The 14,367-nt window shown below is 33.0% G+C and overlaps 1 protein-coding gene across 1 annotated transcript; it reads right to left on the minus strand.

Annotated features, from left to right (window-relative positions):
- Positions 1–3,460: 3,460 nt before the first annotated feature.
- LOC149883475 (uncharacterized) lies at positions 3,461–5,605 on the minus strand. Its single transcript, XM_090097518.1, has 2 exons — positions 4,279–5,605; positions 3,461–4,167 (listed from the first exon to the last, which is right to left on the minus strand). Exons 1-2 carry the CDS (start codon positions 5,603–5,605, stop codon positions 3,461–3,463), a joined length of 2,034 nt encoding a protein of 677 aa, XP_089953644.1.
- Positions 5,606–14,367: the final 8,762 nt, after the last annotated feature.

Here is a 14,367-nt window from a genome sequence, read left to right on the forward strand (position 1 = left end):
CTGCATAATAGTTTGTGCTTTAATGTCATCTGGACACATTGTATTTCCTCTCTGGAAATTTTCATCACCTTCAATTTCCCATAACATTCTTAGGGTGCTGTTGATGCCTTCCATGTCCTTGTTGCTTGATGCTAATTTTATAAAGTGTTTTGATAGGTACCCACCAAAGCCGCTAATGTTGTCTAAGTGGTGTGAGACAAGAATTCCATATTCCTTAAATATTTCCATTTTCTCAACATTGCTGTTTTTTGCAAATTAACTGCTTCAATTTTTCCTGTTACGTTTGTAACTGTGAAGGCTTCTTGTTCATTGTCATGTTCGCTTTTTATCCAATTTTCATTCCGTTGAACAACTGGCAATTATTGCAGAGGTCTGTAACTCATGGCATTATTTCTGGTATTTTGTTTTTAATTCTTTAGAGTTTGTATCAGTTTTCCCTTCGTGTTTTTTCTAATGAAGCAAAGATTATGAGTTTTTGTACAACCACAAATTCCACAAGTTCTATTAATTTTATATTATTTTGAAGAATAATTAAAGTTCAAGCATCTAAAGCATAATCTTTGTTTCTCAGTAATCTCCCAAAATTGTACTTCATTGTGGGCTTTAAATGTTAGGCATTCCCAAATTTTATGATAATTTTTACAAATCACATGTTTTTTCTCCAGTTCATTTTGTTTGTTCGATTATTTTTTCCAAAGAACTCCCGCCAGATTGCTTCAGTTTACTACCGGCGCTCATTTGTAAAACGTAAATCATTTCTGCTGCTGCTACTTGAAATTCTGCCTCTTCAATAATAAACTTTCGAAGTGCTTCAATATTTTCATTAATTCCATTTTTACGCATCCAACGTTTTTATTGTATTGAAATCATCTCAGGAATCTTCTTTTGGACTCTTTGATACTATGTTACGTCGCCAGTTCCTTTAGCTCCTATTAGATTTGTCGCGCCAATGTCGAGCAAATCAGCGAATCTTTCGATATCTTTTGAATGGTTCTCTTGTATAGGCTTGAAATTGTCCAGTTACATAAGGACATTTTTCCTACTTCCCCAATATTTTCTTTCTAGTCTTTTTTTAGCAGTTTCATAAGTGAATGACAAATGTCCGAGTCCTTAAATGGCTTTTAATGCATTGCTAGAGAGATATTAGCGTAACAGTACTAGTTTGTATTTTGGTATTGCTTGATCTTGACCAATGCAGGCGTTGAACTAAGCTTTCGAATTTTTGTAAGTCTTTTTATTACCATTAAATATTGGTATCGAGGCACGTTTTAGCTGTTTCCATAGCTCTTGTCCAGTTTTGGTAGATTTTTCATTTGAATTATTTATTACATTAATCTTTCCACCGTGGTTGCTCGCAGACTTCGTTGGCCGTTTATACGTTCCATCATTACTCGTCATCATAATTCGGTATTATTTTCTTCGTTAGTATTATCTTCTAAATGACCGTTACTTTTTTGTTCCGACCATTGCTGTTTCGATTTATATTTATCAGTTATATTTTTATCCTCTAATTGCTGCTGAGCTTTTCTGAGCCTTTACTTTTGCGTTATGGTATTGCTTTTAACCTCATTTACCTGTGATATTTGTTCCAGGTTTCGCCGCTTTGTTCGAAACACTAAGCAAATATGTTCGCCATTTGTGAGAACAATATATTCCCATGAATCAACACACATTTGGTTTATGCTAATTTTATTAAATCATAAGTTTTGTAAACTGTCAATTGAAACATTTTTAAAGTTACCTGATACTTGTTAGCTACTAGATCCAGGTTACATTTAAAAGCTGTGGCATCTTCTATTGACAGTCTGGATTTGGCTTCCTCATCAATGTTCTAGCGAGAACTGAATTGTTTTTTAGTAGTATGAGAAATTCCTCTGGGGATAAATCTCGATATTTAGCGTGTTATGATATGATTACAACTGTAATAGCTAGATTTTTATTTATTTTTGAATAGCTTTTAATTATCACAGTTACTGTTTCAGAAACTAAAGTAGTGTGGGAACCAAGATATTCACCCATTAAAGAATTGGTCACATTAACTGCTTTTTCTCTAACTGTATCATTTTCCCTTCCAGGAACCTTTCCAACAGCTCATTGACGTCATTGTTTTTGAATTCAGTCATATTGAAATAATATATGGGGGAAAATAGTACTTCATATTATACATAAATTTACTGTTTTGTAGATTTTCGATTTTCTCTTCTTTTTTTCGGCATTTTAATCCGATGGTGATCAAAAAATAATACCGATTATGTACGTAAAAATTCTACAATACCTCTATCATCTGAAAATGAGTGAGTACAAATACCATCAGATATGGCTTTTGATTTTCAACAAAATTGAAAATTTCAGTTGTGTATTTCACATAACATTCTGAAATGTGTAAGCCTAAGGTCTTTGTACTTTGTCGTTGTGTTTGTAAACTTCTTATTTATATGCCAAACTTAGGCTTCAATTTCTTCAATTTTATGAACACGTTAGGGTAGCAACGATTAAAAATATTAGATATAACTTCGACGTGAACGAAAAAAAGGAATCAGTAAAAAAAAAAAAGTGAGTCACTGAAACTTTCAACCATGACTACAAAGTTAGTAAGCCACTTTACAGAAAGAAAAATGTGATGATGTGGTATCTGCAGATTTCAATGACAGGGGAGCATTTCGAGTTCAAACAATTAGTAAAATCACTTACAAACTGATTCAAGAGTTATCAGGACGAACTGCAGCTTATGAAACTACAGTACAATTTCTCTGACTCGGATCTCCTTAATTCGAAAACCTCCATAATTTGATAAAATGTGAAGTTATCGTGAAATGCGCTTAAGTAGCTCTTACGTTTAACTTTCTACAATTCAAATCTCTATAATTTGAAAACCTCCGCAATTCGAATGGATTTTCCAGACCCGTCAGTAAGAGATTCACTCTGTAAATCAACCTTTTTTAATTTCTGATGTGTAAAAATCTCGTTAATCATCGAGGTCTTTTTTAAAATTTCGTTTTTTCTTGAGTTTTAGAAAAAGATAAACCTGAATTATTTTCTTCTGTTTAAAAAAAATCATGGCATCAAAGAGATTGTAGAAAGAAAACAATTTAAAGCGGAAATACGAAGCTCTACTGGAAATACTGTGAGGCGGGGCTTTAATTGTTTTCTTTGTTTATGTCGTATTACTTAAATACGATAAAATTAAATTTGCTTTTTTACTTATAAGAGAGCGTGTTATGAATTGTCTTTATTCTTTGTAAGAGAGAGAGAAAGTAACAAAATGCTCGTTTTTATATAACAACTAAAAGGAAGCGTAAGAGGCTTGAATGACTGCGCGATTGCGCGCGACATTCCCCGCCCAACATTAATTTTTAACTAAAAGTTCAATGTCATCTTCATTGCAAAATTTCACTTGAATAACCCTTTTGTCCATTGTTTTATATGAGGCTTCTAATAAATATAGCTTGTTTATAGGTCGTTAGATGACAATTGGTTTTCCATTATTAACGTACCTAACTTCTGCTGCTCGAACTTGCTTGCCCTGTAATTTGATTAATTTCTGTACTATTCCAGTTTTCCACAAACCGCGTTTAGTATTTGGGTCATGAATTAATACAAAGTCATTTAATCCAATTTGATTTGTGCCATTTCTTTTTTTATGTTTATGATGTTCTCTTAGCTCTGTGAGGTACTCTTCTCGCCATCGCTTCCAATAATGATTTAGTACACTCTCAATATATTTACTACGTGTATTTAAATTGTATTCTATAAGGTCTTCCTTGATTGCTTTAAAGTTCATTGTTCTACCATATAACATGTGATTCGGTGTTAATGGGGTGTCTCCAGGTATTTCGTATGTAAATGTAATTGGGCGATTATTAATAACGGCTTCAACTTCGGCTAATATGGTAAGAAGCTCTTCGTATGTAAGGAGGGCATTTGCAATTACTTTACGGAGGCAACGTTTGGTCGAAGCAACAAGTCTTTCGAAGAATCCTCCCCACCAGGGCGCAGCGGCAGCGTTGAAATGCCATGATATACCACGAGATGAAATGAAATCTTGAGTAATTTTAGATATGAATTGTGAGCCGTTATCGGAAATGATTTTAGTAGGCGCGCCTCGTTTCGCTACGAACCGTTGTAAACTTCGTACACAAGATTCAGCTGAAAAATCTGGAACGAGATCTAAAAACAAAGAGCGTGTAGAACAGCAAGTATATAAAAAAATCCAAACTTTATATAAATTATTGCCCTCAAAAATATTTTTAACTTATAATGGGCCTGCGTAGTCAACGCCTGTAAATTTAAAGGCGTGATCATCATTAAGTCTGCTTAAAGGCAAAGAAGGGGCTTCAGGGTAGGAGTAAGGTAGCCCTTCGAAACGCTTGCACAAATGGCATCTTCGAATAAGCCTTTTAATATAATTTCTAGCTTTCGGTACCCAAAACATACTGCGTAGTTGGTTTAAAGTTTCTTTAACTCCATTATGCATGACTAATGAGTGATGATAGTAAATAACTAAGTCCGCAAATTCTGAATCACGCGGTAAGAGGATAAGATGTTTCATATCTGACGTAATCAGTGCATTTTTTAGTCGTCCATAACATCGTATAACACCATCAACATTTTCTAAATTTAGATCGTGTTGAAGCTGTTTATAATTTCTTGTATTTGCCAAGGTTTTTTGTATATATTGAATCCAAATTTTTTGCGCGGCTTCAATTTCTGTCGAATCTAAAGTAGATAAATTTAAATCTTCTTTTGCTTTATTTTTCCTGAGGTTCTTTATGAATCTCAATACTAAAGCTGTAGTACGTAATAAACTTAAATAGTTGTTAAACCTTTTGATGTTAATAATATCTAAATTAATAGGAATGTCGTTTGTAATTACATTGGTTAAATATTCGTCTAATACAATCATCGGTTGACTTGCTAACTTAAACTTCGGCCAATCTTTAGGATCATTATGTAAAAATGAAGGTCCATTAAACCAAAGCTTGTAACTATGTAATTTTGCTAGAGTTGTACCTCTTGATAGTATGTCTACTGGGTTGCTTTCAGAGTCAACATATTTCCAGTATGAAATGTCAAAAGTGTTTCGAATTTTTTGTACATGTTTTTGAATAAAGGGATGATAACTTTTTTTACTGTTATTAATCCAATGTAAAACAATAGTAGAACCAGTCCAGCAGACAACTTCTTTAAAATAAAAAATTGCAGAAAGTTCTTTTAAAGTAAGAGACATAGTTTCTGCTAGTAACAACGCAGCCCTTAATTCTAGGCGAGGAATAGTACTTTTCTTAACTTGAGCAATTCTAGATTTTGCTGTAATTAGTGAACAGTGGTATTGTTTATCAATAAAAGAATATAATAAAAAGAGACAACAGCCGTAAGCATTAAGACTGGCATCGCTAAACCCATGTAATGAAATGTCCAGAACTGGACTACTAGAATGATTAATGTACCACCTTGGAATAACGATGTTTTGAGAGAAACGGAAATCATCAACAATGGTTTGCCACACTATCAACAAATTACCCTCATGCTTAGTGTCCCATCCTACTTTGTTCAAACATAGTTGCTGAAAAAAGATTTTGCACCGTACTATTACCGGATTTATCATACCGAGCGGATCAAAAATGCTAGCTATGAATCGTAATATTTCCCGTTTCGTTGGGGTGGTCTTCGTGTCGGTTAACTTTGATAAATCAAATGTTATAATGTCACTTTCTTTGTTCCAGTTTAAACCTAATACTTTGGTATTACTGAAAGGCTGAAAGCTTTGTTCAGTTATTAAATTCTCTAATTCTTTACAGTTTGATTCAAATTTTCGTAGATTGAAACCTGCATCTTGGAGACTAGTGAATCCAAATCCGGATTTCGGAATTTCGGAATTCCGTCATATTTTGAATTTTTAAAAATCCGGAATTCAAAAACGCAAATTCCGGATTTTTCGAATTTAGAAGTTCGATTATTTAATTCTTATTTTATTTTTGAAGTTATTTAGAACTGTTTTTATAAAAATTTCAAAAAAAACTTTTGTTTTGTTTTTATATTATGTATTTCTTCCGTTCTAAAAATTTTAATTTTTATTACTAAAAACGTTTTTCAACAACAAAGTTGTCATCCTCAGTAGTATAATACAACAGTTTTTAGTAATAAAAATTAAAATTTTTAAAACGGAATAAATACATGATATAAAAACAAAACAAAAGTTTTTTTTTGAAATTTTTAGAATTTCGAATTTAGAAGAACTTTTACTATAGATGGCAGCATTGTGTACTTTCATTGTTATAAATTCAAAAAATTTAAATTTTAGTAGGCTTAGGCTACTGCAAATGCATTAAAATTTTTTTTTTAAATGAAATATTAACATTAAGAAATTAAATTGTATGCAGAGCAGACAAAGTAAGTCATTATATTAATTTTATGTTTCAAAAATTTTGTAGACTTACATTGTTATTGTTTTAAATCCAACCCAAGTATGGTAGATAAATCTGAAGAAACTTTTATGGACATTTCAAAAGAAAGCTGATCAAATTCTGTGTGGAAATATTTTCTACGAGGGAAAACAAATCAGGTGGCGAAATGCATGCAATGCAAGCAAGTTTTAAAGATATCGGGTGGATGTACAACTCCCATGCACACACATCTTCGTTCTAAACACAACACAGTTTTGAACAAGCGAAAGTTTGATGAAAATACAACAGCTTCTACATCTGACAGTAACGATAGTGTTGTGAGCACAACCAGAAAAACGAACACGATCATTGATTTTTTTAAGTCAAAAAAAGATGAAACTTTTCCTGCCGTAGTAGCTAGAATGATTGCTTCTGATGGTTTACCGTTTCGTGTTTTTTGTACGTCAAACGATTTAAGAAAATGTTTAACAATGCGTGGATTCGGTGATATTCCAAAATCACCCACCAGCATACAGAAAGTCGTGATGGATTATACTAAAAAAATTAAACAACTGCAAATTGCTGAAATTTATCAATTAAAAAAGAATTTATGCTTTAGTCTAACATTGGACGAGTGGATGTCCTCTCGAAATAGACGTTATATGAATGTTAACGTTCATGGGTCGAAAAATATCTGGAATTTGGGTCTTTCTCGAATTAATGGTCGATTTGCGGCTGAAAATTGTGTAAAATTGTTAGAGGACAAGATAGAATCATTTCAGTTAAATATAAGGAACGATATTTCGTGTATTGTAACTGATGGTGCTTCTATGATGCAAAAAGTAGGTAGATTATTACCATGTGAACAAATTTTGTGTTTTGCTCATGCAATTCAGATTGCAATTGTAAATGTGATCTACAAACAAACAGAGAAAGAGGTAGATGAAGATGATTATGAGAGTGTCCTAGATCTGGACTCTGATGAAGAAGATTTAAGTGATGATGAAGGAATGCAAGTGGGGACGAGAAATAAATGTGATGTAGAAATTACTGAAAAGTTTACATTGCGAAATGTAATCATAAAAGTTCGGGTAATTGTTCGAATGTTTCGACGTTCCCCTTAAAAAAATGAAGTGTTGCAAAAACATGTGAAGGAAGATCATGGAAAGGAATTGCAGCTATTGCTTGATTCGAGACTAGATGGAGTAGCCTGATGTCCATGTTAGAACGTTTTAATCTTTTGAAAAGTTCAATAAAAAAGGCAATAATTGATATCAAAGCGGATACATTTTTGAATGATTCAGAATGGAATATAATATCTACAGTTTCTATAAATTTGAGGCCTATAAAATTAGCCGTAGACGCGTTATGCCGTGCTGATGCAAATTTACTTTCTGCGGATGCAACATTTACGTTTGTGTTAGAAAATTTTGATGAGAATGAAGAAATTGGCCGTGAAATGAAAAAAGAGTTTGAAGTTCAAATTAATCGAAGAAGAACTGTGGTATCCGATGTTCTTCAATATTTGCATAATGGGGGTAAAACCAAAATTCACAAGAACATTTTGTGTCGCTCGAAAACTGAAATAACCAAAATTATCATATCCCTAATCCAAAGACTTAGTGGTGAAGTAGCATTAGAAATAGACCCGACAGTATCTGAGTCCACTAAAATGGATGACGATAAACCTATCGAATCATTGGAAACTCAGTTATCCTTGCTGGGAAATTCTTCAGCAAAAGATAAAGGAATCACTCTCGGAATCATGGTCAAAAGTTCTACAAAAATCATCGATTCATTCCGAAATTCGCAGTGAAATGAAATTTTGGGATGAAGGGGGATCCCGCGGAATGCTTTTGGAAGATCTTTACAAAAGTTTATTAACAATTCCACCAACTAGTGTGGAGTCAGAGCGCGCTTTTTCCGCTGCAGGAGCATTTTCAACAAAAATCGATCAAGGCTCAATGACAAAACATTGGATACTTTGTGCTTTTTAAGAAGCTTTTTCAAAAATCAAAATGAAAATTGAACTTTCATTTTGCAATTTTATTTATGTAGTTCAAAAAAGTTTTAATATGAAATATTTCCTTATTTTGTAATTTGTTTTAATTTTATTGTTTTGAACTAAATACATTTATGTTAAAAAATAATGTACTTTCTTTTCTTTATATTTTTTAAATTCTTCTATAATAATTCCGGAATTAAACCGGAATTCCGGATTTCATCTCCTGTAATTCCGAAAATCCGGAATTCAGTTTTTTACAAAAAAATGGATTCACTACATTAAATTAGAGTAGATATCCTGCTGCTGACAAAAACATTAATTTTACGTTAAAAAAAGTTTGTCGCATCTGTGGATATGCTATTTTAAAGTTTTACAATATGGATAGGCTTGTATCAAATCTAAATCTTACATCATTTGATTGTAAAACACTATTCTCATCCTTTGTGTTTGATGTAAGCATATAAGTAGAAAAAATAAAGTCATCTGTAACTGGTATTTACTTCAAGAGTTATATCTCATAAATTGTTAAAGTAAATAATCAAGCTTTCGTTGTTGTTATTAGTGATAGACATTGCAACTGTCAATCTGATGGAGAAAAATTTAGATTTCTGGATTAACGCTTTCAGCGCCGGTGCGAAGCATTGATAATTCATTTTCATTGAACAATATATCTAAAAATTACCAGAAAAAAATGGAAAAACTAGAAGAATTAAAGAAAATGTTAAAAGAAAACAATTGCAAATGTTTTTCATATATAAATAGAAAAGATAGCCTTATTCAGAGATAAAATTTTGTTAGCGCCTTCAGCGCCACAAATCGAAGCACTATGTCCAAAGGATCAATGGAGTGAAGTTAGTTCCGAATGAGCTATGGCGCTACCTTTAGAATATCAGATTACATAAAGAAGAATCTACATTAAGCAATTTATAAATATTGAAACATTTTGAAAATGTCATAAAAAAATATATATTTACTTACTAAAATGAGAAAGTTATTAGAGTAAAAGAATGTTGCAAAAAATCTTGTCATAAATATTATAGAACTAATTATAACTGGTGAGATATTTAAGACTAAATTTGATGCAATAATTGCATCAAGAAAACCAAAAGTAGCAACATAGAAAGCAATTTGTGCTCCAAAAGTAAAGATGGAGTTGATAGAATTATGAAATACTTCGCCAACATTAAAGGTCATAGAAATTTCGAATAAACCAATTCATTTAGTTTATGTTTTACGTGGTATAAATAAAAAAATAAATAGGTGACTAGGCTAACCAGTTAAAGGATGCTGATAAAATAGATATTTATAATGGCTATTTAACATGAAAGAAAGATTTTTGGATAATGCGTAACTCCTGAGTATTTTTTGAGGTCTAATATGTTTCATATGAAGTGGAGTATCGTACGGTTTGGTTCGACGCATTTTAAGTAATTGTAGCTGGCTGCCACTTGGAATGATACTTCGCATTGGGTGGTATAAGCAAAACATTATTACCACTTCGAAATCTTATTTCCATGTCATTCTTTGCCGGAAGGTTCTCTTTTTTCAATCCTGTCTCACCAATAGGATAGCTGTATAATTTGTTCATTGGAACAAATTATACACCATTTTTGTCGGCTGAAAAATTGTACCTTCTGGTACTGACTTTTTTGATCGTTTTTCAATTGTCTTAAAGGTACGGCGGTCATTTTCCATAATTCTATTTCCTTTAGGATAAGAGGCGTCTTGAAATCTAATGTACACTCCCCAACTATCAAGAAAACTCAGTGCTCCTCGTTTACAGAAGATTATGCAGAGTATTTGAGCTATGGCAACACACCTGTATGAGCTTGATAGTTGTCGCTACAATCCATATTTTGAAGGTCCGCAATGAATTAGGCTCAGAAATTTTTCAGTACTGTAATGAGTGATACCCATGGCCAATCTCTTGCAGTTTTCTTTAATACTCAATTTCCCTTTCACCCACCATTTAGGCGCTGAATTTATTGAATGGCATAGTTCTCAGTTTTTGATCACGTTTCTAACGTCGTTTTCAGAAGCAGTTAGAATTACTTTGCGATTAAAGTTTAACGTTCGATCAACACCAAAGTGTCTAATTCTTTTATGTACATTGGAAATAGATTTGGTCTCCGCCATTGCAACTCCAACCAAACTATTTTAATGCTTAGCCACAGTCAGTTTTGTGAGCCATCTGAACTAATGCGTCAGCTTATTTTTCTTCTAAAAGAACGAGTTTGCCCTCAGTATTAAAATTGTATTCTTCTCCGCAGTAGGTTCCCCAATTAGAATTAGAGCACCACAAGCAGACTCGTGACTATACTCAGCATAGGCTTGAAATACACACTTCCCATTCTCATCACCAACCTCACCGTCCCAAACCTTCGTCAAATTAACGACTCTTCTCTTTAAGAGATTACACATCATTTGTAACCAATCACAGACAGGTAAATGACATACCAATTGTCCGTAAATTAGAAACACCACTATCCTGGTTAACTTTTGCGAAATAGTACCAATTCGATTCTCTCTGGACCACATCAGTTTGTTACCAACTTTGTGCACACACAACCCTAACATACGAACCCCATCATCACCAATCTGTTCACCTTCTTTTGTCTCGAAACCATATTTTGAAAATTGGCTCTTAACATAATTGACACCCTCAACACTTTTTTCGAGAAAAATATTTTCCTCATAAGCGGACGTTCCGCTCTTCACCAAATCGTCTTGATCAATAATGGCACTCACAACGGATTTCATAATCATCGGCGCAACATTAAGTCCAAAACCAAGTCATGTCATGCAATAACTTTTGTTTAGAAATACCAATTTAGAACAATTAAAAAGATTTTTCAGTTTTTAATAAGAGATAAGCCTTGAGCAAATCAATAATTGCTGGTTTTATACCAATTATTCTCATTTCTTTAAGCTTTTCAAAAAACATCTGCTGCGCCTCTTTTATATACCTCAAGAATATAAATAGCTTCTCTCAAGTCCCGAACTGGTCGGATTTTTGTTTCGCTGAATAACAATCATTAAGAGGCTTTGCCCATTTGGCGGTCCCATCTCATTTTCGTCACCATGGTATTCCAATTGTCAGCCGCAAAAAAGCACAATAGGTCACCTCAAAAAAATGTTGAAACAAATGAATTATAGTATTTCGACCCATTACATTAAATTGAACCTAAAAACGTGAAAACAATGTTTGGACATTTTACGAAAATCCTATTGGTGGTCAACATGTTAAACAACTGATCGGGGCCTTCTTCATCTTTCCATTTCTATTTGAATTTCCATTCAAATTCATCGAAAACTGCTGCATGATCTTCCTTTTTAGCTTCAATTTTAACGAAATGACCCTTGTTCAAAACCGATGCCCCTATTAACTTCACCCGAACTTCGCTTTTCCCTACGGAGAAATGAAAACTCCTAGTAACGTTTTAACCTTCAAACATTAGTTTTTTTTGAGAGTTTAAGTATTTACGTTGATTCTTCAAAAGAAATTTTGATTTAAGATTGCCTTTGAATATTTCTTGTCTAATATAGTTGTCGCTACAATACCATCAGCTTTTTAATGAACAGTTGATAATGCGCTGATTCCACCCTTGTTCAGGAACGACGTAGCGCAGATTCCTCGGTGCTGCACTCGTTTCCCTGCAAGTTCAAACATTTTGATGTAAAATTTCTTTCAGCACCACATTTAAAACATCGAAAAATCTTCGGACACAAGTTGTTTGCACGTGAACAGTTCCTTAAAATGTGGATCAAACCTTGGGAGTTCTTACACACTACAGGAGCTTTTGTATCATAGTGTCGAGATACAGCGTCGACAGCATCACTGACAGTCACGCAATATCAATCGAATCCATCACGACTCTAAATCTTGATCATAAAACTTCTGGTAAGTCTAAGATAAACGCCAAACGCACAAACTATTCCGATCATTTAACAATAAAGCCCAATCGTCTCATGTCAGTGAAAAACACTTCAGCTTTTTTTCCATCACTTAATCTTCGTTTTTTGAAAAGTCTGTAGTGTAGGCATTTACAGAAAATGCTATTAATAACACGTGCTCGACTTCTGCAGCATCTCTTATATCTCTCGTGGTCAAAGCGTCGTGAATAGGGAGCATTTCTGTGAAGAATAGGAAAAAATAGTTCGAGATTTAGGTTCTGAATTTCAGCAATCACTTTTGTTCTTTGTATCCAAACATATCTTTTGTTTCAAAACATATCAACAAACTTCATACTTCGTTCCATGGCCCGGCTAGCTTTTAGTTTAGTCGCAATTAGTGATCGACCGGAACAGAGATTTAGCCGGAACCGGAACCAAACCGGTAATAGATTCTAAATATTCCTGACCGGAACCGGAACCGAAAATAAATGCAAACCGGAACAGGAACAGAGACCGGAACCGAAAATAAGTAATATATTTTTAAAAAGTTAGTTCTAATTTAAACAAAAATTAATGTAGTAAAAATAATTAAAACTTTACGTTTTTTTTTAAGTTTTTCCAAAACCCAAGGCATAGAGAAGCAATTAGACAATCCAAAAAAATCATTTAAAGTTTAAATGATTTTTTGGATTGTCAAAATGCACATTAATCATTTTCCCCTGTTCGAGATTGTGCAATAATTTTTACAATGTGCGAAAAAGATGGAATTTTTTTTCATTGTCGTTAGACTGAGCTGCAGGAGCTAATTTCATTTTTAGGAGGTTCAAAATTGTCCATTTGGATTAAGAAAATGAGCTGGTGAGAATGGTGTAAGTTCAGCTCAAATAATAACGATAAAAACATTACAAAATATGAATATTAATTTAAAATTAATTTAAACAAGAAAATTAATTAGTTTTCAAACAAAGCCAAATTTTATTAACATTAATTCTCAAGCTTAACTACTAATTAAAAAATTCTTTTAATCATTTTTATCAAAATGATAATAATGGTATTATGCTAAATAAAGCTTTATTATATATTTTCGGTAGCATTTTGAACCGGAAATCCGGCCGGAACCGATATCTTGCCCCGGACCGGAACTAGAATTCCGGTTTCGGTCGTAATTTTGGCCGGAAACCGGATCCAAACAGAATTCCGGTCGATCATCAGTCGCAAAGCATTGAAAACATGGCAATTATATTCTCATTAAACAAAAGTTTATCTTTATAAATTTTCTCCTTCTTTTATACCAGACAACATCCTTCGAAAATGTCACAAAAATCAACACATATTTACAACTAACACGTAATTACAATTATTTTTGTAATTACTATCAAAGTTATTAGTTCTGTAACGTTCTGGCAATTATCGCAATGGAATTACAACATCAGAGATGAATAAATAAAAATAGTTGCTTCAGATCCTGCATGGTATAAAACTATTTCTGGACTAGCTTGGGATGTTGCTTTTAAAGTAACTAATATTAAATTAAAATCATTTTCTGTGATTCCGTTGTGGAAAGTCCCAGAACTTACAGAGTTTATGATTTTAATGGTTTTTATTAGTTGAAACCAAAAAAATAAGTATGCGTTAATGGTTTTTATGACACTTTTTGAAGAATGTTTTTGGAAACCTTTTTTTGGAAAACTCTTTTAGGAACAGGTTTTCGTTTGGGGAGAAGATCATTGTCATTTAAGCTATGTGTATTTTGCAAAAAATACTATACTTTTATGTCCTAATATGCTGCACTTGTGTTAAGAAGATTTCAGAGGTGGAATAACTGCAGCTGCTAAGAGGTTTGCAAAAGCTATTGATAAATTTATGGAAGACGAATATAACAAAGATAAACCTTGAAAGTTTATAATCTTTTTAGATGAAAATGGGCTTGACTTAAGTGCATCGAGTAATTCTCTACCTACAGATGGTTTTGAGCGGAACATGACCTTAACTTATAGGAAAATTATGCTTGTGTCCTAGAAGTAGATATGGAATATCCAAAAGAGTTACATGATTTGCATGACTATCCTCTAGCACTTGAAAGAT

This window comes from Hydra viridissima, unplaced genomic scaffold, assembly GCF_058129835.1.
Source record: "Hydra viridissima isolate aposymbiotic clone 2 unplaced genomic scaffold, HvirCarnegie_v1 scaffold_9, whole genome shotgun sequence".
In the NCBI taxonomy this organism is placed as follows: Eukaryota; Metazoa; Cnidaria; class Hydrozoa; order Anthoathecata; family Hydridae; genus Hydra; species Hydra viridissima.

Bases quoted from the DNA above. Each gene is read 5' to 3' on its own strand.
- LOC149883475 (XM_090097518.1), bottom strand. From the start codon at position 5,605: ATGATAAATCCGGTAATAGTACGGTGCAAAATCTTTTTTCAGCAACTA. The intron at 4,168-4,278 runs GCGTTGACTACG...CTTTGTTTTTAG, and splicing joins TCACGCCTTTAAATTTACAG to ATCTCGTTCCAGATTTTTCA.